General features: G+C 27.8%; 2 protein-coding genes and 1 long non-coding RNA gene across 6 annotated transcripts; 2 read left to right on the forward strand and 1 right to left on the reverse strand.

Moving 5' to 3' along the window:
- The first annotated feature begins 1,160 nt into the window (after positions 1 to 1,160).
- Positions 1,161 to 10,999, forward strand: LOC132948614 (segment polarity protein dishevelled homolog DVL-3). 2 transcript variants are annotated; one of them, XM_061019162.1, is made up of 13 exons: positions 1,161 to 1,646; positions 2,596 to 2,665; positions 2,788 to 2,879; positions 3,084 to 3,397; positions 4,034 to 4,283; positions 4,435 to 4,563; positions 4,681 to 4,808; positions 4,867 to 4,953; positions 5,027 to 5,182; positions 5,242 to 5,412; positions 5,482 to 5,655; positions 9,288 to 9,552; positions 10,903 to 10,999. In XM_061019162.1, exons 1-12 carry the CDS (start codon positions 1,486 to 1,488, stop codon positions 9,530 to 9,532), a joined length of 1,977 nt encoding a protein of 658 aa, XP_060875145.1. In that variant the 5' UTR covers positions 1,161 to 1,485; the 3' UTR covers positions 9,533 to 9,552; positions 10,903 to 10,999. The 2 variants fall into 2 exon arrangements, with proteins under 2 accessions (XP_060875145.1, XP_060875144.1); XM_061019161.1 differs by having other exon boundaries at positions 1,162 to 1,646; positions 9,288 to 10,999.
- Positions 11,000 to 11,487: 488 nt separating this feature from the next.
- LOC132948622 (uncharacterized) lies at positions 11,488 to 17,209 on the reverse strand. The gene is made up of 2 exons (XR_009665036.1): positions 17,117 to 17,209; positions 11,488 to 13,218 (listed from the first exon to the last, which is right to left on the reverse strand). It is a non-coding gene; the product is annotated as an uncharacterized LOC132948622 (long non-coding RNA).
- On the forward strand, positions 13,238 to 26,886 carry LOC132948616 (myrosinase 1-like). Of its 3 annotated transcripts, none has more exons than XM_061019164.1 (11): positions 13,238 to 14,548; positions 17,081 to 17,188; positions 17,317 to 17,564; positions 18,302 to 18,436; positions 20,621 to 20,743; positions 20,822 to 21,002; positions 22,378 to 22,617; positions 24,240 to 24,382; positions 24,443 to 24,586; positions 24,875 to 24,981; positions 25,550 to 26,886. In XM_061019164.1, exons 1-11 carry the CDS (start codon positions 14,530 to 14,532, stop codon positions 25,704 to 25,706), a joined length of 1,605 nt encoding a protein of 534 aa, XP_060875147.1. In that variant the 5' UTR covers positions 13,238 to 14,529; the 3' UTR covers positions 25,707 to 26,886. The 3 variants fall into 3 exon arrangements, with proteins under 3 accessions (XP_060875147.1, XP_060875148.1, XP_060875146.1); XM_061019163.1 differs by having other exon boundaries at positions 13,239 to 14,548; positions 24,231 to 24,382; XM_061019165.1 differs by lacking the exon at positions 20,621 to 20,743 and having other exon boundaries at positions 24,231 to 24,382.
- Positions 26,887 to 27,030: the final 144 nt, after the last annotated feature.

The following is a 27,030-nucleotide window of genomic DNA, read 5'->3' on the forward strand; positions in this document are numbered from 1 at the left end:
TCATCCCTCAGCTATAAAAGTTGATAATTTTATAAATTTTGAACTACAAAATCATTTTAAAATTTAAAATAGATAAATGTTATCAAAATTTAAACTTTGATTATAAAAAAAAATTGTACTTATATGTATTTTTAATATTTTTTAACTGCTAATTAAGCAATTTGTCAGAAGCCTCGTATTACATTTTGACGCTTTTTTTCCCAATAAATACAATTATATTGATATTTATAGAAAAAAATTTTAAATTTAAATTTCCGTGAACAGCTCAAAACAATAGTCAAAATATTTTGAAAATTTTATCAAGTATAAGAATTGATAAAATAAACATTTATAATATAAATCTCAAGTGGTTACGGTTATTATAACAAACTAAGAAAGTCGCTAGTTAAGAAATCGGGTGAATATCCAATGTTGTAAAAATTTGAACTTCTGCAAACGCTCATAAAAATGTAATTTGACTTTCTCTTAGACTTTTTTTTTTTTTATAAAGGGAGACAATAGTAGACAACATTATAACTTATAAGGAATCTTGTATTACGTTTTTAAATCTTAAGAAAAATGTTTAAGAATTTCCAACTCAAAATAATTTGCAAATTTTTGTGATTTGTATGTCTTTTATCAAAATTTGAACTTTAAATGATTATAAAAAAAAAAATGTGAAATATTTTGAATAAAATCTGAGCACTTTTATGCGAAAATCGTCAACATCCTATCTCTACCGCTGAACAATAATCTACTGTAGAATACTATATAGAATGTCTGAATACTCTGAATGTAGATTCCAGATTGTACATTGCATGTGACGACGTACTTCCGAATGGCCGAATCCCATTTCCTATTTCCCGGTTAGAATCAAATATTTGATTCGGGCATTCCGTCGCGGAGAACGGTCCGCAATCCCAACTCGCCCAAGTGGCAATTTCCCAATGTGGGCAATATGGCGAGGGTGTAGCACTCAGACCGCACGCCGCAATCAACTCGTCGACCGTCGTCACTCGTCGTTACTCGGTGCTCTCGGAGTCTCGGCTAATCAATTCAGGCGGCCTATCGGCATTCGGCGGCGTCTCGCGAGTCGCGGACCGCATACCGGGAGCAGCACAGTGACGTCGGTGGGGGTGACGGTGCTGACGGCTGTGGGTGCGGTTGCGGGTTGTGGGGGGGGGGAGAGAGGTCCAGAGCTCCCAGTGCTTTATTAAAGATTATTTATGTGTCGTCGTTCCCGTCCCGTCCCGTCCGTCCGTCTGTGCGTATGCTTGTGCGTTGTTCGCTCCGGGTGAAAACACAACAATAACAAACGAGACGTCGTGTACTCGTCGTTCCCGGGTGCCGATCTGGCGATTAGCTCGCGTTTTATGATGGCGCCGCGAACGACAATCTACGTACACGGGGCAACAACGTCCGCTGTGGATCTGCGCTGATAACGCCGCCTAGTGCGTGTGTCGTGCGTGTGTGTGTTGCGTATTACAGTCCTAATACGGACCGACAATGGAAGAGACCAAAGTGATCTATCACATCGATGACGAGGACACGCCGTACCTCGTCAAGCTGCCGATTGCGGCCGACAAGGTCACGTTGGCCGATTTCAAAAACGTCCTCAATCGGCCGAATTATAAGTTTTTCTTCAAGTCTATGGACGACGACTTTGGGTTAGTGATAAGAACCAACCGTGTTGTTGTTGTTTTGCTCGTCGTTTGCTGAGTGCTGACGGCGACAATTATTTCCTATTATGTTATATGGCTACTCAATAAGCACATTCGTTCGCCCAAATCGGTGTCGCAAAAAGGCACATCGATAGTTTACCATTATCCCGATGTTTTTTTTTTTTTTTTCACCTTTTTGGACCTTTTTGGGCCATTTTAAATTCATTGTCGTAGTAACACCTGCCCCGCGGACTAGTCGCCAACACAGTCGTCTAATCTTGTTGTCTCAGAACCCACTTTGGTCAAGTTATATTTCTATTTTCTATAGAAATCCCAACTATCTTGGCAGCTTGCCACGGACAATCCATCAACGACTTGGATTGAGTTCCCACTCGTAAATTTTTATTTTATGAAAAATCTCATTCGATATCGACTGATGTTCTCTAAACGTCCAAGAGTATTCTTTTCCCTTAGACATTTTATTTATTTATTTATTTGTTCAATTAACGGTAGCCAGGAGTTAGGGGGTAGAAATGGAACTAGAAAGTTCTCACTGGCATTGTTGGAGAGAAAATAAACATTTTCTAAACTTATCATGTCATGTAATCGAGCAGATAGATACAATTGTTATCTTATTTTATTTTGATAGTAATGTTATACTACCATTATAACTTATACTAATTACGTATTCACTCCCGAGTTGTCCACTGTTATTGTTAACTTAACAATGTAGGTACATACCTAGATTGTTTCATACAATTATTATTAAACCTTTGAAATTAATTAATTGATTACACAATATTTTGTTTAATTTACTAGTTCTTAATTATTATTCTTTACAGATATTAAACACTAAGTTATACTTACACTTGCCTACAAATATAATTAATTTTTAGTATTTAATAATTAAGCTTTTGCACTTATTATACTGACATTTTCTTAAATTTTATTTCAGAGTTGTCAAAGAAGAAATTGTTGAAGATGATTCTCCATTGCCATGTTTTAACGGCCGTGTTGTTTCATGGGTAGATTTATATTTTATCTGTACCTAAGTCCTTTCTATTATAATTAATATGTTTACATTTTCCTAAAAATATATTAATCTATAGTAGGTATTTAAACTTATTATTTTTATATTTAATTTCAGTTGGTTGCTGCCGAAGGTAGTAATATCTCTGATGGAACATCCCAAGGCACAGATTCTGGTCATCATACACATAGGACACAAGGCGATAATCAGTTAGTATCACTAAAAATTTACACATTTCTTATGTTTATATTTTATATCTTATATTTTACAAATAAAGATATATAATGCTATTTTAACCAATACTATTCAACTAATTATATAATTCTATAAAAATATATTTAAAGAACCTTTTTTTGTTAGGTACCTATACACATTATAATTTATTAAAATGAGTTCCTATTTATGATTATTAGAGCTGGGAAAACAGTATCTCGAATACACCAAGAAGATATTGGAACGTGTACTGATACAGAATCATCAATATCAAGTTCTATACGTCCTGGACACCATCACATGCCTCGTGAAAATCACCATCGTCTAACAAATCCAAAGTTTCTTAAATATAATGGGTTAGGTATGAATGGTCATCCCAAACAACACAGACCTTATGGTTCATCTTCAATGCTGAGCTCAGAGTTAGAAACTACAAGCTTTTTAGAATCTGACGAGGATGATGCTTCAAGTCGAATTACTACAACGACCGGACGAGCTACTAATGTTTCAAGTGGTAAATTATCATAATTTTTAATTTTTATCAGACATTTTATGATTTTACAAGGTGTTCTTTCATTATAAACACTTATTATTTTAAAAACTATTGATATTTTTAAAAATATTTTATCAATAGTTATATGATGTTGGTATAAACTATTGAATCTCGGACATGTATTTAATTAGTTATAACTTAAAACATAATTATTTGATGTTTTAATTAACTGAGTGGAATGGCACTAGGGCACTCTGTAAAATATTGGTCCACTACTCTGTTCATATAAACTTAAAATATTTATAACTTATTAACTAGGTACTTGCCCGAAATTTGAATTTGAATACTAACGTGGATTTTAAATAGAAATATACAGAAACAAATTATTAGACATTAATAACTAATGTTTATGTTTAGATATAAAAAATAATAATAATAATAGTAAAATGAACTATGTCTTGAACTTGATTTAAAATATTCATAGAATATCATGTTACATTATAAAATCTGTAATCTCTGAAATAAAAATTGATTTTAAGTAATTGACCATTTTAAATTTGGAATACTGAAAAAAATTCCGGCATAAGACCTAAGATATTATTTTTTAATGTCCACTTTTAATTGTTGATCTTATTTTCATAATTATTTTTTTTACAGAATGGCAGCGTTTAGCAGGTAGTGGTCGTCGCCGAACTCAACAACGGCGTAAAAGACACCAAAGACCTGCTGGTCCAGGAGGAATGTGTCGTACATCATCATTTTCATCAGTTACTGATTCCAGCATGTCATTGAATATAATTACTGTGACTTTGAACATGGATTCTGTTAATTTTTTGGGAATATCAATTGTTGGACAAAGTAATAATGGTGGAGATGGTGGCATTTATGTAGGATCTATCATGAAAGGGTAAAATTTATAAATTATTATGTGATAAGTATTTAGTACACTTTCTTAAATTTTAAATAGATTATAGAAAACAAATACCCATAAAAAATGTTGTGAAAACTATTAAAATATCAATTATCAAACTATAATACTATGTATATTTTAATTTTAGTGGTGCAGTAGCTTTGGATGGTAGAATTGAACCGGGAGATATGATATTACAAGTTAATGATATCAATTTTGAAAATATGTCAAATGATCAAGCTGTTCGCGTTTTAAGAGATGTAGTGCAAACACCTGGGTAAATAAACAATATTACATTTTCTGTAAAAAGAAAAACATATTATAATACAATTCATTTCTACTTATTCCAATAAAAAATATGAATAACATCTATTATGTTTGTATTTTAATTTAGACCAATTAAATTAGTTGTTGCAAAATGTTGGGATCCAAATCCAAAATCATATTTTACTATTCCTCGAACCGAACCAGTTCGACCTATTGATCCTGGTGCATGGGTAGCTCATACTGCTGCAATGAGAGGTATAATTAAACTTTACTTTTTAGTCTTAAATACATTTTATTGATTTATAATTTTTAGGAGAAACTTATCCTCTACGACCACCATCTGTATCAACAGTTACATCTACTAGTTCTTCTCTAGTGTCAACAATGGCAGAAACAGAAAGTGTGTTAATGTTTTATATCATTGTTTTTTTTTTTTATTATTGTTAAAAAAATGTATGCATTTTTTTTTACAGTTAATGCTATTTCAGCTAATGCATTCAAAGACCTTCAGTTGGATGTACGTACTACTGACATGCTGAGTATTGTTAGAGCTATGGCTAGATCTGATTCAGGTTTAGAGATCAGGGACAGAATGTGGCTCAAAATAGTTATTCCTAACTCTTTTATTGGTTTGTAGAATTATATTATATTAAATTTAGTTCACTAAATAAAAAATATTTTTTTTTAGGTGTTGATGTAGTTGAATGGTTAGAGACACATGTCGATGGATTTCAGGATCGTAGAGAAGCAAGGAAATATGCATCGCACATGCTGAAAGCTGGTTACATCAAACATACTGTTAATAAAACTACATTTTCTGAACAATGTTATTATGTATTTGGTGATTTACTTTCTGCAGGTATATTTTTATTATAAAAAAGTTAACATTGTTTAAATTCTCTAAGAGTAAATTAAATGTTTAATATAGGTATGGAACAGATGAAAATAGAGGGTGAACCAATTGATAATGTTGGTGTTACTAGTCGTGGTGCCTGGGATATGCCATACTCAGGAACTTTTAATCCAAACTCTTCACCAATGCCATTTAATTACCCTGGCGAACCTCCACGTTATTTGTTTGATAAAGATGAAAGTGGTTCAGGTAAATTTTTATTCCACCATATTTAATTCGTTTTTTTTAGAACTTATTTGTAAGTTTTACAATAATGCAATTTTTTTGGTTCTTAACCATTATATAAATTTTCTACCGGGGGACGGAGTGGCCGAGCGGACTAAGGCGTCGGCTGCGACGCAGTCAACCCGAGTTCGATTCCTCGGCCATGGGCGGCATTTTTCTTCGGACAAGTCACGGTGTCCGGAAAACAAGTGCCGCCATCCCCCACCCGGGCATGGCAGATACCTACGGGTGCCCACTTGAAAATCTGCCAAAAACTACTCACACGTGTTTACCAACCAACAGTATCCTCCCCTACAAATAAACAAACAAAACAGCTAATGGCCATAGTTGCCGGGCTTAATGACCAATTAAAAAAAAAAAATTTTCTACCACATTTTCCTTAGTATTGTAACCACTCCACTTATACACAAACATATATTATTTGTAGAAATACTAAAATAATATAGAATATTATTAAATAAATATAAAATTAGAGCTTAACTAGGATTGTGCATTAGAAACTGTTGTACATAAATATTAAATAATTATTAATTAAAATATTCATACTGGAGGTCTTTGTACTACATTTTCAAGCTTTTTGGACTAGAAAATTGTTTTTGACTAACATTTATATGGCTATTTGCCATAGGTTATTTAATATATTATATTTTAACAAATCATTATCATTGGAAAAAATATTAGGGACCAAATATGGTACTACTATACCGTATTCCGTGTGGTCCGTGTTCATAATTTTCTTATTATTCATCATATTAAACAATATTGTTTAGGTAAAACAATTTTGCTAGTCATTATTAACAACATTTAAACAACCATCTAACCCACTTTGGAGCAGTTCAATATTTTTAACTACTTGATATATTGTGGTAGGTAAAGAGCTATAAAATAACCTTTTTCACCAATTATCTTTAGCATTGATTTTGCATTCTCGTTTATAAACTAAGCGTTTGTTTTACTTAAAGGAATTATGAGTAATTAGATATACAAACATAAAACAGTTGGAGATTTGGTTAAACTCTGGCTTTTGAGTACGTGAAAAAGTGTAGAAGATTTTTCCTTAAATGATTTCTGTTTTTATCGTTCAAGTACAAAAAAAGTAGAAACATTTCACTATTACTTAAATATTATAATTTTTATACCAAGTGATTTGTTCAAATTTTTAAGTTTTTTCATAATCTATTATATGTTGTAAAAACTGTTTTCCTTAGCCAAAAACCTTGAAAATGTAAATCAAGATCCCCTTAAAATTTTTTTTTAATTTTTTGTAAAGCATTTATGAATATCATACACACAATTTTTCATATAATGAATAGTTTTTTAACTATACTTTTTACTTATACAGTTACAGGTTTATTTTTCAAAATTAAAATCAAATATATAATATACTATATTAGACTATGCCAAAATAATACAACTGTATTATCTCAATTTATGTATGTAAGTAGTTGACACTGATTGGCATAGGCGTAGCGTGATGAATGTTTTTGAGGGGGCTATAGCCTTTTTTTCTTGTGGTATCTCAGAACTTCTTGCAAATTACTTGGCAAAAAGGCTATACTGATTCGGATACAGAACAAAATATCCTACAAATATAACTATAGAAAAATGTAAAGGAAAAAAATATAAAAAGGACTAAAGAAGAAGCCCATTTTTTAGTAAAATATAAATAAATAATATACTACCATACATCAAATTATTATCAAATTTGAATCATTTGAATAAGTATTTGAATTAAATATTAAAAAAAAAACATTTTAAATTGGAAATTATTACTATAGTATAAGATTTAAACGCCTACTTTTTTGGTCTAATATATTAAGAATATCTTGAGAATTCAAAGTCCTATTCAATATTAAATAATGATAGATTTGAAAATCTATCGCTAGTCATATAATTTTTAAGCCTTTTTTTTATTTGCTATAATAATAGAAAATGTTTTCAGTTCTCACATAATATAGATGTATAATACAGTAAACTTTTACGCTGGGGCTAAACATATTTCCAGGGGGCTTAATAGAATTCTGGCGAAATATAGGAAGCTACACACACATTTGTTGTCTTCATCTTACAAATGTAAACAGAGACATCCCATGCGGAGGTAACGTCTTCTTAATAAATGGCTGAGGAAAGTTTTTGTATTGTTAAAAGCTGGCTAAATAATAATTGACTAGCGATCAATAGCGAAAAAGCTAATTACATTCACATCGGTATTCAAAAATCTATACATTTAAATAATTATAAAATCATTGTTAACACCAATAATTGTATTAACAACAATATTAAGAATAATGTATGCAAATGTAATGCATTGAACAGAGTAAACTCTGTTGAAATACCTTGGAATATTTATTGATAATAAGCTAAAATGGGATGTACACCTAATCTATATTAATAAATCACCTATACATTTTTCTATATAATATATATATAAATCCATTAAATCTATTCTAAAGTCTTAACTTAAAATTAATAAATTAACTTACATTGCATTAATTCAATCAATTATATCTTATGGAATTTATTTTTGGGGAGGAACATATCACACTCACTTTTGGAATCTTGAAGTCACTTTCAACACTCTACTTAATTTTATTTTCAATAAACCTACATTATTTTCTACAGTTAATTTATATGATGAGCTAGAGATTTTCAATTTAAAATCATTATACACTAAGGATATTTTCCTAGCACTTTATAATATGAAAAAATGTATTGATGTTCCATGTCATAACTACAATACTCGCTTTAAGGTTAACACTAATGTCATTGTCCCTAAAATGAAAACAGTATTTGGACCACAAAGTCCTAAATATAAGTTCATTCAATTTGGTTCTATGCATAATCTTAATAGTTATTTTAACAGTTATTAAATGTATAGATAATGTTTTGTTTAACAATCTTTATTTATAGATCTATTCACTCACTTAATTTATATATATATTTTTTTTCTCTCTTTTAATCTTAAAATATTGTGAAGTCTTTAAATATTGTTATAGACTATGTTGTTCTTGTTCATTTTCTAACTTTCTTGATCGCTAATAACGACTATTAACAATAATACAAATCTGTATCACAAACTCTTTTCAGCACAAGCTTCGCTTTTGAAAAGAGAACCAATGTATATATTTTAATGTATAATCTTCTTGTTTCATATAATAATTTACTACAATTTTAATTTTGTGTCAATAAATCTATTATTATCATTAGATTAGTCCATACTCCAAAGTATAGACTGGGTAGTCGCATCATTAATAATTATGTAACAGATAGTTGAGAAAAAAACAATAGTACCAATCATTGTTGTTTTTTTTTTAGCTATTGCTTATTAGTAATACAGTAGGAGCTGCTTGTTAGGAACACTTTGACCAAGGTTAAATCTGTCAATTAACTGTTTGTTTCTTATAGGAGATTGGTTTCTACTTGTAGTTGGCCAGCCCTTCCTTCATTAGACATTTTGTTTCTATCACACGATTGTATCAATTACCTGTGTTCCTTAAAAAGTTATTATATAATATATAAAAATTTTTATATTATATAATAACTTTTTGTCTCTATTTAAAGATAACAGTAATATATTTAATTGTGTATTTTTATAGGTGGTAGTAGGTCTGGATCAGATGTAATGAAACAAAATATGATTGGGTTAGCTATGAGTGACCATAGTGGCGGCACAGCTCAACAGAATCCAGTTGCCGCAACATCAACTGTGGATAAGTCAAGTGGTTCAGAAAAATCTCAAGTGATGGCTCCACCAAATGTACCTACTGATCTTTCAGCTAGTCAACAATCATTCCGTATGGCAATGGGAAATCCTTGCGAGTTCTTTGTAGACGTAATGTAAATTGTGATTATAAAAAAATCGTAAGTTAAAACAATTTATGTTGAGGATTTAAAATGTATAATATACACTAGTTTCAATGTTCTATTCACATTTCTCCTTCATATTTTTTAATATCTAAATAACAACTAAGTATATTATTTGCCCATAAAAAATGTGTGAGAAATAATTTGGTATTGTTTATTATTGCCATGTTTAAGTTATATTTTTGTTTTTTTATAATTTAATTTAATTTAGACAATTTTTAGGTTTTTATAAATTGAAAACTAGTTTTCAGAATCTTACCATATATTTTTTGTAGACAAAATTTCTTAATGGTTTCAATTGATTTTTTTTTATTAAGATCTGTTTAATTATATTTTATTTTTATTATGTTTATTTTTTGTAACAAAAACATAATTTATTTATTCTTATAGATAACCATAAGTGACAATTCTGACATCCATGTTTTTTTAAAAATATTTTATAATTTCAATAGTATATGACCAATTAAATTAAGAACTAATTTAACATTTATTAATTGATGCTTTTAGAAATTAATATAATATTGTAAGTCACAGTTAAGTAGTATGTATATTATCTAGTTTTCTTAAATGATAAAAATTAATTGGCTATTTAATGATATCTGGTCAATATTAAAAAATTAGTTATTTTGGTATTTTTATATTTTATATGATTCAGAATATATTTTGTCATTAGTAGTCACTTAAACTAAAAGTTGTCATTTATGGAGTTTTGTTAAAAGGAATGGCAGCGGTCGTTTTTACTTGTTAAATTAAACTATTTTTGTTCTAATGTAATGATTGATCTAATGATAGGGTAAAAATTCTGTAAATAAATTTGAATTTTTCAGAATGTTTATGTAAAGTCAACTTTTTTCTCCTATTATTTTCCCTTCTAATCTAATAAATTAGTACTTATATTAATCAACTATTTGAGATTTGTAAATTTTTTACTCTGAAATTAAATGAAAAAAAAAAATTATCTCATAAACTTTCAGAAACAACTCAAATTTATTTAAGAACTCTTATTGCATCATTAAGTTAGTGGTATGTCAAAACTAAAACGTATACTATCCGTGACAATTAGAATATTTGTACATGTACAAGTAAGCAACCATTCAAAAAACATCTGCTTAACACATATCACAACATTTTCTGTATGTACGTGCTTTTAATCAAATTTATATTTGTTTAATATTTTAAAAACTAAAATTGAGTTTAAGTGGTAAATGTAATGTGTAAGAATTGTTGATGTCTCAATTCAGTTATCCATTTTTATTATCTAATAACAATTAACAATTATCCTTCTATGGTATGAGTTTAATGAAATACTAATATTAATTATTTAAATTGATTTTTTTTTTTTTACAGAAAGCAACAATTTTGTTTAATCAACATATTATATTGATAATGACATTCTTTTAAAAAAACAATATTTTTGATTAAGTATTTGATGTTGTTTGATCTATCAAATTCAACAAGTATTACAATATTCGCTTCTTCTCTTTAGCTGTCATATATTAAAATTTAAATAATAATTGCTTAATAATATTTCAGACACTAAAGATAACCTAACCTAGCCGTACATTTAATTTCTGTTATCATAGTAAATGAACTGTAAATATTTTTTTCCATTTGTCACTTTAACTCATCTAACATTTTTTAACTGAAAAACAATATCTCATGTTAAACATTTGGCAACAAATTATGAGCAGTGAATTGTTTACTTTCAATGCTCATAAATACAAAATCCGGCATTTAATAATTTTGTGGAACCTATTCACTAGTTTATTCCTCATATTGTATCAAGTACATTAATTGTATTGATATATTTTTTTTATTATTAGCATTTAAGTTTTAACACATATTTTACTGTTACAACATAAGACTGTGATAAAATAATCCAAACTCAGTTTTTAAATTTGGTTAATTGCTTTATTTTTATGTTTATATAAGTTTTCCGATATGAAGACATTTTTTTTTTTGTTTTTTGATACAGGGTAAGAATTATCAATGTATACGTTGTGTGTTTTAATGGTAGCATAACCATTTATGCTTTTAATATTTTATTATTTTTATTTAATGTGTTTATAATTGAAAATATTAAATGAGTAATAACTGTTGCATGCCAAATTATTATTTATACTGAGTGAATTTTTTGTAACAATTATTGTAATGTACCTCTAATAAATCTTCTTTCTGTAGCCAAACCAAGACTTATTGAATAAAAGTAGAATAGACCAATAAAATATAATGTTTTGTTTTTTTAAAAATCCATTTTATAAATAAGACAAATTAATTTTGTAAGAAATATATAATATACATTTAATTTTGTGTTTTTTTCAAGTTATATACAGTTAACAGTTATGAACCTTTGATTTTTATAATATAATCAGTTATTTTTTATTAACATAGTGTATGAAAGCATCATTAAACATTATAGTTTTAATAAGTGATTTGCTGATTTCTTTTATTTAATTTTAAATTTCAGAAGGATAGATGTAGCAAAAATAAATATAATTTATTAATATTTTCATGAGTAATTTATAAAATGTTGTATTTATCATTGACTCAAGTATTCCTTATTTTTATGACAGTAATATACAATTTCTTGTAAAAAAAATTTAATCCTAATGAATTTTACGATTAAATTATAGGTATTTAGTATTTGTTATTCAAATGACATAAATATTTGATGCACATACAGATACAAAACTTATTCATTAAAGTAATATAGAAACACATATTAAATACTTATTAATTGAGTATACAGTTCAAAATGTGGTAAGTATCCAGAAGTATTTGCCTGTAATACTAGGTATTTCTTATAAATTGTAAATCAGTTCTTTTCCTCTTATTTGTTTTCCACTAATTACCATTAGTACTATAGCCTATAATTAATAATCTCATTACTATAATATGTTGTATAATGTTTATATTATATTTTATAATAAACATATACACACATGGCTACTGTAATGACTTATGATGTCATTACCTACATAACAAATATAGTTAATTATGGAATTTTTTTTTAAGGCTAAATAAGGTTGCTACTGTCCTTTTAAATTTGTAATGATATTAAACCAGTCCTTCAAGGACCAAGGCTGATTATGATAAAAATAATTAAATTAGCTTATAGCTGTGACTATTTTTTATAACTTACCTATATGCTATTAGAATGAACTTGGTTTTGATATACATATACCTAAGGTGTATTTATGAATATTAGTAAAGTTATTACTAGTTATATTATATTTGATATATTTTTTTAAATTTATTTCAAAGTTAAATATTTTATATTACGAAGAATAATTTGGAGAATTCATTGGCATATGGTGATCAAATATATCAAAACTATGATACAATTATAAAACTACACAATTTAAATTGGAATCTTTTTAAGTTTAACAGAATTATTTGAAAACTGAAAATTTCGTAAAGACATTACGAAATTTAATATTATTAGTAAGTCCCATATGGACTACAACCAAAATGTCTACAACTTGTTTGACTTGTCATTTTTGAACAGGATAATGTCTGTGTTTCTGTTTTTCTAGTGCTCCAATCCATGGTTGTGCTTGAGCAGAAATGCAGACCAGCAGACCATATTGAATTGTTGCCGTTTGGTTACGTTACTGTTCTCCAGAGTCCAGATAGTCCTCTTCAAGATGTTTAGATGTCATACTAAGGATAAAAGGAAATTACATTTTTAATTTCATATTTCTAAGCAGAATATTTTGGAGTATTTTGATTCATAAAAATCGAATTTATTACGAGTAGTTAATTAATTACTTATTTATAAATAGATATTTATTTTTAAGTTTAAAATAGCGAAGTAGAGTGGCACAGAGGTACCTACCATGCAATATGTTGGGATACTACCTAACTTCGTTCATCCAAATTGCAAACCCTAAATATTAAATACTTAGTTATAACTAATTAACTAGCCAACTAGGTACCCATAGGCAGACATTTTTCAAAATATTAATCGACCATAATATTTAAAAAAAACTTAATTGCATACTAATAAAGTCGCTCCATGTGCTTGCTAAACTTATCTTACCTTAAACGGCTTAAACACCATGCAATTATATACCTCCAACTATATTTTAAGGGGCCCGGTGCCAGTTATTCAAATTTTCCGAAATTCAATAAAATTTTATATTTTAGTTGCCACTTCAATTATAATACTTTTCCACTAATCTACTACCCGTACATATTTAGGGGGAGTTGATAGGGTGTATTAAAAATTTTCGAATTTCTCTGTTTGTACATTTTGAGAGGGCTTAGCCCCCACTATATCCCCACCACCAATTTCAGCCTATATGTAGGTTATACCTACTAATTCGAAATTTGATTTTTATGTACTCAATCTATAAGTAGGTAGAATAGGTAGATACTCCAAAAAATATTCTGCTCTTAAATATGAAATAGATAACTTATGTTGTTATTCAAAAAAGTAAATAAAAAGTAAAAAAAATGATTAGGTACCTATATAGAATATAGATACGATAAAAATGTAAATAATATTATTTAAAAAGTAAAAACTTTCCGAAATATTTAGTCCCTTAAATGGATTACCTTGTATTATGTATATTGTATACATATAAATATATAATAAAATCAATGGAAATAATAAGAAATTAGATAGGTATGAGCCACGAGGTAGGCAGGTGCCAAAGTAAACATTAAATAATTAAATAATTTAACTAGGGTAATAATTTAAGGCCACGTCTGTATATTTTCTACTTATGAGTTATGTTGATCATTTGATAAACATACCTACTTTAATGAATCATTTTTTTTATATACCTATTACCTATATGTGACCATAACTGTGGGGACGGGGTTATCAAGGATAGTTTATAGAGTCAAACTTATAAATAATAAGAATCAGTTGCTATTAGATGATTTAATTGTTGCCTACTTTTTTAACAGGTATCGTCGTATCGTGTGATTTCATTTACCTACTCTGCTACTCGTCAGGAGTGAAAAATGACCGTTCAACTGGATAGTAAGTACTTATATCATCATTGATTATAAAATAAAAGTAGTATGTATATTTTGAGATTTATTTTATATTGTTTGCTGTTATGCGTTTAGCGTTTCTAAGACGGAGTTACCATTTTATTTACACATTTTATAAATAAAAAAAAATGGGTAGGTACCGCTCTGGCGCTCTATAGTATAGGTACATTAGATAACGTGAAATTCACTGTTTAAGTTTAAATTTAATGTTATAGAATCATTGTTTACAAAAAATGATTCTGAGCGAACATAGGTCTATATAGGTTTACTATCCTAGCTATCCTAGCTTGAAAAACTAGCCTCATGTATTCCGGGCATCAGTGGCGGCACCAGGATTTTCTACCTGGACACCTGGCCAACTTGAGGCACGTAATTTTACTGAAGGGTTAATATATATAATACATTAATGCCTATGATAAAGTGTGACATTTTTGCTCCACACTTCCTGCCGAGTAGGTATTTTAAAAGTTTAAACTATAGTATAAACTTTCACCTTCAACTTTTAATATTTTTAAATTTCTATTATTACAAGTAACAACTATAACAACGTATGAGGAAAATTGTATTAATTGTTCAAGTTTTTTGTCCTAACGAAAAAATTTAATCAACATTTAACAAAAAAATTTAAAATTTAAAATGTCTATATAGTATAATATACCCCAAAACGAGCTAAAATATTTTGATAATGTATGGACAATTATATCATACACATTTTGTTGAAAATTTGTTTTTGAATTTTAACAAAATAAGAAAATCGTTCCATAATAGAATTCGGTTGAATATCAAATGTCTATAAAAAATTGAACTTCAAAAATTCATAAAAATTAATTTGATTTTCCGGTAGATTTTAGATTTAAAGTGGATGTACGTTTTTTTTTTACAAGCCGTTTCAGCTCAGAATCGTTTTTCGTATACAATGATATTATATCATTGAATTCAAATTTAATACAATCCATTAAACAGTGACCCACTTATTCATCCCACGTCATCAGCTATTGGGACAGTAAACCTTTTTTTCAACAGCATCTTTTCTGGTAGGAAAGTGAATCAAATTGGTACTTCAGGGGAGGGGTCAAAGTAAGAAATTCCCAATAGTTTTCAAAAGTGCGAGGAAAAACAAACAATAATCAAGGAAACCCTGCGATTTTTACGCAAAACAAGTTTTTAAAAAAATTGATTTTGGTTTTTACCGTAACTCTAAAAAAAATAACAGAATATAGACGAAATTTTTACTGAATGTTTGTGTAAGCAATTTCTAAGCACCATAACATTTTTGAAATTTTAATAAAAAGCTCTTTTTGAGCTATTTATAGGCATAAGAAAATTTCGTGTTTTATTAGGTTTTTTTAAACTATTGTCGATACAACATTTTTCTGTCGGTCAAAAAACCTTGAAAATGTAATACATCGTTCCTCAAAGTTATTTTTAGTGGAAATCAAAAAAAAAGTTGAGCGTCTGAAGTTAAAATTTTGACAGAATTTATCAAAATCACAAAAATTGGCAAATTCTTTCGAGTTAGAAATTTATAAATATTTTTCTTTTCATACCTAAGCTTTAAAAAGTTAATATAAGATTTCCCTTAAGTTATAATACATTCAACAAAATAAAAAGTCTTAACGTTTACTGGAAGTCAGTTAAATTTTTACGAACTTTTGCAACTAGACATTGGATATTCACACGTAAATTAACAAATTCTCATACAACGATTTTCTTATTTTATCGTTATTGAAAATTTAATAAGCATAGCTACTAGTTATCATCATACTAAAAAGTTCGACTCATTTTGAGTTATTTATAGACATTTTACATTTTAAAATTGTACAGTTTTTTATTCTATATTGTCAATAAAAATTTTTTCGTTGGGTCAAAGAGCTTGAAAATTTAATACAGGGTTCCTTATAAGTTGTTATAATAGAACTTAGAAGTTCATAAATATTAAAAATCCATATGCAAGATTTTTTATAAATATTTAAAGTTCAAATGTTGACAAAATTTATCAAATAGTCGAACTTTTTCAAATTTATTGTAGTTAAAAAATTATATAATGTTCAATTTTTATAGGTAAGGATAAAACAAGAACTTTTATAAATAATTAATATTGTAACCAAAAAATCTAAAAAAATATATAAACAATTATTTTTTACAGACATTTTTAGTTCAAATTTGGACAAAATTACATATTAAAATCAAGAATTACGATTTTAGTTATTTTGTTGTAATTTAAAAACATTATTCGTGGATAACTTTTAGTAGGTACTTGTATTATTATACTTTATTGACATAATGAAATTTTCAAATGTAAATTTTTTCCCTAAAAATGAATTTAACCTACTGTTCTATGGCCTCTAGGTACTATAATGCCTAATAGAAAAATAAATTACTTTAATCACAATATAATATCATCAAATATAGTTAGGTACTAAGTAATATTATAGGCTGACAGACCGTCTCCGCTCAGAATCGTTTTTCGTATGCAATGATTATTTTATCTTAACTATTTATTTACTTATTTTGTTAGAATCCTCATTAGAACATTTAAAATGTAAATACAAACAATTTCCTGAAGAATTTATGCTCGGTACTGCTTCTTCAGCATATCAAATCGAAGGTGCATGGAATGATGATGGTATGTTGATTTTTTTTTATATTATCTAAAATATATCAAAATAGATCTTAAGTAAATTTGACCATAGAATCTAGATAAAACGTTAACTGAGATAATTAAAATTACTTTTGTAATATACTTTTTGTAAGGAAAAACCGAGAGCATATGGGATCGAGTCGCTCACACTAAACAAGAATTATTTGCGGATGATTTAGAATCAGACGATACAAATTTTCCAAGTGTAAATATGATATCAGAAAATAAATTCTCATGTGTATCGAAAGGAAAGCCTATGTACAGAGAAAAACAACGCCGTGCTGCCCCTATTACTGGAGATATTGCTTGTAATAGTTATTATAAAGTTGATGAAGATGTTAAGCTTCTTAAAGAACTTAAGGTATAAGTATATCATCAATAATAGCTATTTAATAGGTGCACAAAACAGTACAAACTGTCAATTTAATAGATACCTTATTAAATTATTATTATAAGTACCTATTCTTACCTACATAATATCAAAATAATTATACTCACCACTGAGCGGATAACATTTATTGGTGAAATTGGATTACTAAAAATAATTAATTTTATAAATTTATTATTTGATAAAACAACTGTAAATTGAAATATATAGTAAATAAAAAATTGTATTTAATTTCTGAAAAGATTGTCTTTTTTCGATGGCGAATTAATTATCGATATGCTTAATCGTGCTTTACCGATAAATACCATTGAATGATAGTCGTTGACCGTTAACACGTCTTTAACACGCTAACATAACCTAACCTTTTATAGGTCGTAGTTAAATGAAACGGGCATAGTATCCGCATTCTGAGGCCGGATAAATTATCTACCGTATGGTTATATTGTACAGTAGGAACAAAAATGTATTATTTCATATTTGGAAAAGGGCTGGTCAAAATGTAAAATGTTGCCTCTGTCTAGTAAAATCTAAAATGACACCTTGTATATTATGTTTTTCTCAAGATAAATTATAAATATTTTTAAATGCAATTTACAATTTGTACCACTAGGCACAATAAGTAAATGTGCTACAGGAAAAAAATATTTACAAATTATTAAAACATATTAAAATAGTTTACAATAAATTAAATTATATAATATTGATTACAGGTCCAATCATATCGATTTTCATTAAGTTGGCCACGTATTTTACCTAGAGGCGAAGATAGTTACATTAATCCTGCCGGTGTTCAATACTACAATCGACTTATTGATAAATTAATAGAGAATAATATAACACCTATAGCAAGTATTTAAATCATTCTCAATTTAGTTAATGTTGCGTAAAAAGTAAGACCATAAAAGAAAAAACATTGCCTACATTCATATTATTATTTACTTTTTTTTATGATAGAATTATTTATTAAATACTTAGATATATTAGACAAATAAAAATTATTTTTTCTATAATATTCTTAGCTTAAGTCAGTTTTTGTTTTATGTATGCACCACTTAATTTATTTCTAAACAACTTGAATTTGTGAATTTATTGATAAAATTCAATTATCTTAATAAATCGTAACAAACAAAAATATTAAAGACAAAATTCAAGATGGCCGCTTTAAAAAATATTTAAATTAATTATAAAAAAAAAAGTAGTAGGTAAATCGAGTCCCAGCTACCTTCGATTGTTGTACATACCATATCATCTATACCATTCTTATTATATTTATATCTATATCAGATTATTAAGTTTTAACTGGAAAGTACAAGATAGCAGTCTGAATTTGGAGCTACCACCTACTACGCGTGCGTCAAAAAAATGGTTATGAATCATATCATACCGATTAAACCGACGTTTTTATAGTCCACATCCTAATATTTTAGATTCTGAGCGAAGCGATGAAAGTATTGGTTTTACAATGATGTGTTTTTTTTTTGTTTGTGTCTGTGTACGGTGTACTTACACGATAATTAGTCGAAATAATGCTTCGATTTTCAACTTCAGTACCTTGTTCGATGGGAAAGTGAATATAGTAGTTGGTGTATTCGGGAGGTCAAAATTTAAAATTAGTTTTTAAAAGCGCAAGGAAAAACAAAATTAAAATTAAATAAAAAACGGGAATTTTTACGCAAAATTGGTTTTTGACAAAATGTGCAAATTATTTTGAGTTAGAAGTTAGAAATTCCTAAAAATGTTTCTTTTTAAATCTAAGATTTTAAATAGTAATACAAGATTCCTTATAAGGTTATCTACCTTTATCAAAAAAAAAATGTCTATAAGAAAGTCAAATTAAATTTTTATGAGCGTTTGAAGTTCAAATTTTTATGACATAATTATTATGTTATCCAATATTAGATATTCACTCGATTTCTCATGTAGCGATTTTCTTATTTTGTTGTAATTCAAAAACGAATAACCGTAGACACTTGAGATTTATATCATATGTTTTTCGATTCTTATACTTGATAAAATTTTCAAAATATTTTGACTTGTTTTGAGCTGTTTAAAGACAATTTAAAAATGTTCGATACATTTTTATTTGTTTTTGCTTAAATAGCAGTTGAAAAATATTAAAAATACATAGGCACAATTTATTTTATAAGCATTTAAAGTTCGAATTTAGACAAAATGTATCAAATTTTAAATTTAAAAATGATTTTGTAGGTAAAAATGTATAAAATGTTCAACTTTTATAGCTAAGGATTGAATATTTACATATAAGGTTCCACGGAAGTAGGTTATTCTGTAACAAAAAAAAAACCCAAAAATATAAAAACACGTCTTTTTTATAGTTATTTTATGTTCAAATTTGGAGGAAATTATTATAATATATTAAATATCCAAGAATAACAATTTTAGTTATTTTATTGTAATTGTATAATATTAATTTAACTTACAGACTTCTGTATAAATAATAAGTCACTCTATATATTAATTTTTAACTATTATTAGTAGGCTAGTTTTTACTTGTTTTGTATATGTCTATTTAAAATGATTTAAGACTTGAATCAATAGGTAGGTACTTACTACTTAATATGAAAAGTATCCGGCAGAATCAATGGCCAGTGGAATCCATATGTATAGGGATTATTTACAATAGCTGGCTGAATCAATATAAACTTTTTTCCAGACCATGTAGGGAGTTAATCAGCGGAATAAATAAATTCCCACTAACTATACCGACTTAACAGAATTGTTTTGTACCTAGTACCTACCTTTGTTCGAGTATATGGAATATTGGTATTCGTTTATTAATATTAATTACGCAGATAGGTACCTATATGTTATATTTCTATGAACATTTTTAATTTGCTTTCCCCTTATAAAGTCTAGACAGTCTAGTAATAATCCAAAGTCAGTCTTGGGTCAAGTTAAATGTGGCAGGAGGTATGACTTCGTTTACAACATAATATTATAATATCTTTAGAATTAATCATTGCAACAAGAGTATCTTCGAACAATATCAATAATCAATGACATTTTAGGTGACAATTTATCATTGGGACTTGCCTCAGTGTATACAAGATTTGGGAGGGTGGTGTAACAAACAAATAATTGAGTTCTTCACTCTTTATGTACGAGTGGTTTTCAGAACATTTGGCGATCGTGTGTGTAAAAAAAATGTTTAATTTATGGTACAGATAATAACAATTATTTTTCTAATAATTAAACATGTTTTATTTTAGGTGAAATATTGGATAACTATCAATGAACCTTACTTGGTATCAGAAAGCTACGGAAATGAAAGCGGTGCACCTGCATTAAACAAAAGTGGTTATGGGGATTATTTGGCCATTCATCATACAATATTAGCACACGCAACTGCTTACCATTTATACAACCGAGAATTTAGACCATTGCAAAATGGTTAGTATCCCAATTCCCAACTAAGAGGACTGCAGTCGGTCATGTTTTAAGTGGACGCTATACACACACATTTTATGTCTCCGTCTTAAAGGGCGTAACATAGCAAATTTTACGCTCAGCAGATCACGCTTAGCTTACGTTTACAAATTATAGTGAATATAAGATAAACATAAGATTTTGTACAACTAATAAAATTTTTATTATATTTTGATTTTAAACCGAGTTATGAGTATTTTAAAATTGTTAATTGTTTGTACATTTTAACATACTCATAACTTTCTTTAATATTAAAATATAATAATTAATAAGAAGCCTATATAATAATCTTACATTTAAATTTAATAAGAGGTCAATTTGCTCTATTTTTTAAACTAACGAAGCTGAAAATTTGCTATAATATATTACGCACTTGTAAGACGGAGACAACAAATGTCTTGTGTAGCATCCTTTTTAAGGACACAAATAATAGAGGCAAATTTATAAGCCAATATTTTGGGACTTATCATATGTCGACAATAATTGACGCAAGTAAATTAAAATTAATCATTAAAGTGTGTGTGTCGTGTGACAGTGCAGTGAGTGTAATCTAGAAATTGTATATCTCCCCGAATTCCGATGAAAAAATGGTTTATTTTTAATTAAGTCAATTGCAGATAATATTATGTTCAGTGGTCACTACTCCGCACTATTTTCAATTTTCAAGCCAATTGAAACGATATAAAAGAGGAAAACTGTAAAAGAAAATACCGTTCGAAAATTAGACAAAACTGTAGGACTTGATAGACGGATTTTGATTCATTAAAAAGTTCACCATGTGTTAACAAATTAATTTTAAATATTTCAAGTACTGTTATTATAAAAATTAAAAAATGAATGAATAAAAATTCGTTTTAAAATTTAAAACTCATACATTTTTGACGTTTTATCAGGCAATTAGATCTAATTAACTCCTTTCCTTAAAATTACTACATTCCCCTTAAGGCTTAAGTATGAATAGGCACAATTATAATCAAGCAGTATTTAGAAAATTTCCGTCCCGGGAAGAGATGTCTACATGAATATTGGCTTAAGTATTAATTTATGCTAATGATTATGATCATATTATAAATATGGTATAAAAAATTACAAAATATAATAATATAATATTAACTGTAGGAAAAAGTTTATGGAGGTAAAAGAAAATTCAAACAATTAAAATTTAAAAAATTTAAATAACCAGCTATCTCACAAAATCAGCCACCCTGGGAAACAACCCTTTAATTTACATCCCCCGCCTAAATACGGCCTATTTATAATAAATTGTTTTATTTTAGCTATCATAATATAGCGTAAAATGTATGTAAATTCAAAATTATTAACTAAAATGGTATTTTAGGTCAAATAGGTATAAGCTTAAACATGGAATGGTATTATCCAAAAAATGTAAATTCCTTAGAAGATCATTACGCTGCCCACCGTGCTCGTATGTGGCAGTTTGGAGTTTTTGCCCATCCGTTATTTTTCGGAGACTATCCTGAAGATGTAAAACAAGGAGTTATGGAAACTAATCAGTTTTTTGGAATATCATTGAAACGACTGCTCGATTTTAGTGAAAATGAAAAATATTTAATTAAAGGTACCTACCTATTATAAATATAATATTATAATAAAAGTAATCGAATTATTCCTCTTAAAAAAATGTAAATATCAATCGCATATTCGCATGAAACACAATAATACCGCTATACACCTAACAAGATATTATCGTCAAACTAGATTTGAAATTGTTAATATGAATAACTAATAAGTAATAACTAATAAGATAATATAACCAAATACCTACAATATGTCTATATTATTATATAGCTATAGAAGTGTATAACATTATAAATTATAATGGATTAATAATTTATTGTTAAATTGATAATTGAATGAAGTCATCAATTAAATTAAATTTGTTAGCGCAACATTGCATGGCTATTATCTTATCAGTTATCGTCGTATACTCGTATAATAATAATTAACTAAATCTTATTTATTAATTTTCCACTGTTAGAAATGATATTAAGATTGGTAGATTTATAGTGAAAACCATTTTGAATTAAGAAGTAGGTTGTCAAAATAAAACCACAAATTGTCAATTCACGAAAAGTGTTTTGTAAAAATAAAAATAGTTTAATCATTTTGGTATTTGGTAAACACTTAACAGTGGATTTCATTAAACCCATATTAATACAATTATTTTTTGTACTGTAGCTGTATAGAATCATAAATTGGCCACTGACCGCAATTGACAAAGTTTTTAACTTAGTTAGTCAAATTATTCAAATTCTGATAATTTTAATTTTTAAATATAGCAGACTATTTTTTTGTCCTACAGTAGTGTCCTGTGACAATTAAACTTCTATTTTTCAAATGTGAACCTCATTATTAACTATAAATTATTTACTTACCAGATAATTTTTCTGAAGATGTTGACGTATCAGAATCAAAACTCAAACGAGTATTTTTTGGTTACTTAACTTTGTGTACCAAAGAGAATACGGGTCCATATGATAATGGGTTTGGAAGATATATGGGGCCTATGGTGAATAATATTAATATTTTTTAAAGTTGTCCAAGTATAATACATATTAGATCCAATAGGCAATATTGCATCTGTTTTATATTTTTGTAAAAAAACTTTTAAGAACTATTGTCTTTAGAATAATTATATTAATAACTGATTTTAAAAACTCGTTTGAATTTGGAATTAAGATCAAAATATTAAAAAAAAAAAGGATACACTAAATAATTTACAGTAAAATAGGGGGTTCTCATTTTAAAAATAGAAGTTTGTACCGCCACAAGACACTCCTTAAGTAATGCAAAAAAATTACAAAAATTTGAATATATTTATTATTAAAAGAAAAAAAATGGGGGTAATCGAGCATTATTCGCGAATCACTCTGTATACTGCGGTTTTGCGGTCAACAAAGTTCTCTCTGACCACTTATAGTTATTTAACATATTATGGAGTATCTATTAATAAGTGTATAAGAATAAAAGTGTGTAATTTAACTGTTGTAGTATGTTGACTGTTAATTGTTTTTAAATATATTATTATAGCCTATGAGATTAAAAAATAATAATTGTCAATTTGATTGATTTGCTGTTTTTGAGATTAGAGACTGCATGGGGCATATAATAAACAATAAATTAGACAATTATTATACGAATTCAATAATTAATATTTTGTTCTTAACTCAGGAACATTAGATTTTTTGGGTATCAATCATTATTTTTCGGTACATGCCACTAAGCTTCAATCAACTCAGCATCAATCATTAAAGACTCGAGATTCTAATTTTGAATTATCATTAATTGAAGAGATTCCTTATTCAAATCCCACGTGGATAAAAGTTTGTGCCCGAATAGAAAATATGTGATTTTATTTTATTTCTTGGTGAATATTTATTTAGGAAACTCCCAAAGGCATGCGTAATTTGTTGTGTTGGATTAGAGATACATACGGAAATCCTAAGATTATTATTACTGAAAACGGCGTTTCAGACAAAGGTCAAAACGAAGACGAGAATGCATTAATTAAAATAAGATATCATTATGTAAATATACTATACTTTATTCAATTAAATGTTAACAAATAATTTATTATTTATTAATTATTACACTATAATATTCAATAATAAATTAAAGTAATATTCACTCTAATTTAAAAAAATGTATTTTATACGCCATTCTTCGTTATACAAATGTGCTCAATTATTAATTAACATTTAAGATTTAACAGTAACTTAATTATTTAAATGAATAAATACTAAAAATATTTTATATGCCTTAAATAAAATCTAAATATAATCGTACTAAATAAAATGAAAATATAAAATTTTTAGGGCTATTTAAGTGCTGTTCTCAATGCAATATACGAAGATGGGTGTAATGTGATTGGTTATGACGTCTGGTCATTTTTGGATTCATTAGAATGGTTTTTTGGATACAGGTAAAGTTATATTAAATTCATCTAAAAATAAAAAAAGCACAAACAATATTACTTGTAGAAACTAATTTTTTTTTTTTAAAGCATAGGTATTTCAATTAATTTGTGTATAATAAGTTATTCGGAATTATTTCTGTGGTAATATTTATTTTATCATCTTTCTTGAGATCTTATTATAATAGTTATAGGTAGTACTTATGAGAATATTTTAATTTCAATTCATGATTTTAATATTATGGATACCTGTACGTTTTCATACTTTCATAGCTTCATGTACTTAATACTTAGTGATAACAAAATAATATATATACCTAATACAAATGTTTCGGTGAAACTTCCGTTTACGGACACTGCTTAATAGCTTAATGCAGATAAATTCTCAATAGCTGACTAGCTGACATTTCTAAATGCCCTGGCATAATATAAATCGGCGGGAAAATACCCCATCACCTAATATTATAGCTGACATTTATTTTAATTCTTCTATGGTGTTCACTATAGAAAGGTTTAAGTGTATAATATTATAATATTTTAAACAAATAATATCTGTATGAATACTTTAATGTTATAGGGAAAAATTTGGAATGTACAGAGTTGATTTCAATGACCAGAATCGTTCAAGATATCCAAAGAAATCATTACAGTTTTTTAAACAGTTATTTCAAACAAAAACCTTACCTGATGTATTAAACGATTTGTATTGTGAAAATAATTGTGATAGGGGATAGTGAACTTAAGCCTAGAGAATGTATACCTAATAATCCAACTTAAAATAGTTTAAACATTGTAAAGATTATAATTTTTGCAATCTTAAATTTTTTTAATAATTTATACCCTATAAACATTACTCCAACTTTACAGCAATTTAGAGAATAATAATGACGGGGCTAAGTCTTTTAAATAATTTTAGTATAGGATCGAGTCTTATTACTTAAATATTAAAAATATTTCGGCGAGTGTCAATAAACTTTAGGGACAGGGGAGCTTATAGCCCCATGAGCCCTCTCAAAAGACGCGGTTTTTGTTTTCTAGGTGGTGGGTGTACAAATTTGGTTGGCTTCATAGGTAAAAAAAGTTCACCACGCCACTGTGACTCTCAGTTTATGGTTTTATGATCGCCTAGCATTGATGGCAGGGTGGAATGGAATCATAGATAATATAATATTCTTATATTATCTATGAATGGAATACGTTGTCCATTAGTTTATAGGTCTATGACACTCTCCCTCTTGGGCCAGAGTGACAGTGTGTACGATTGAGGAGAGAACGCAGGCGTTGGGGCCGTGTCACCTGGCAAGTATATCTTAGTCCGTGATAAATACCCAGGAAAAATGTTTTATAAATGTATTATAATTAAAATGTACGGTTTGTTTATATGGATCGCTTTATGGATTAGCTTTCTATACATGCACTTCCAGGAACCACTGCTTCCAATAGTTTAGCCATTATTGAGACCACCTTTGTATTTCCCCTAAGTTATGGCTTATAGTTTTTCTGTCACTTTACGATTGGTCCCAATAAAGTTCTCAAATTTTACCATTGATCTTTGGTTCCAAGATTGTACACTACGTTACTGCCCAGTTGATTTTACAAAATTAGTAAATTTTAGTAAATTAACTATTTCTCCTTAATCGATTTTTGATATTTTGTTGTAATTCAAAAACGAATAGAAACCGAAGATACTTGACATTTTACTTTACCGATTGCTTATATTAGAATTTTCTATGTGTATACATGGTAATATTTTGGAATTATTTTGTCGCCTTTTGATATTATAGAAATTTATCATCATTCATCATTCATCATGACATCATGTAATAATGTTTATTTTTTGAATTTCATTAAAATTGAATACAATAAAAACTAAGTGTATCATATTATATTATGTCTATGGTGGTCATCACAGAATAAAAAAAATTATTATTCCGTGACATTAGGTATATTATGTTCGAAGTAATAAATTCGAAGTGTTATTAAATCGTTGCAGATGATTCTCGAGGTAGTTGTAGCAACCCCCTTGATAGTTGATAGTAGATAGTTGAATCAACTGTT

Source organism: Metopolophium dirhodum, chromosome 7 (assembly GCF_019925205.1).
Source record: "Metopolophium dirhodum isolate CAU chromosome 7, ASM1992520v1, whole genome shotgun sequence".
NCBI lineage: Eukaryota > Metazoa > Arthropoda > Insecta > Hemiptera > Aphididae > Metopolophium > Metopolophium dirhodum.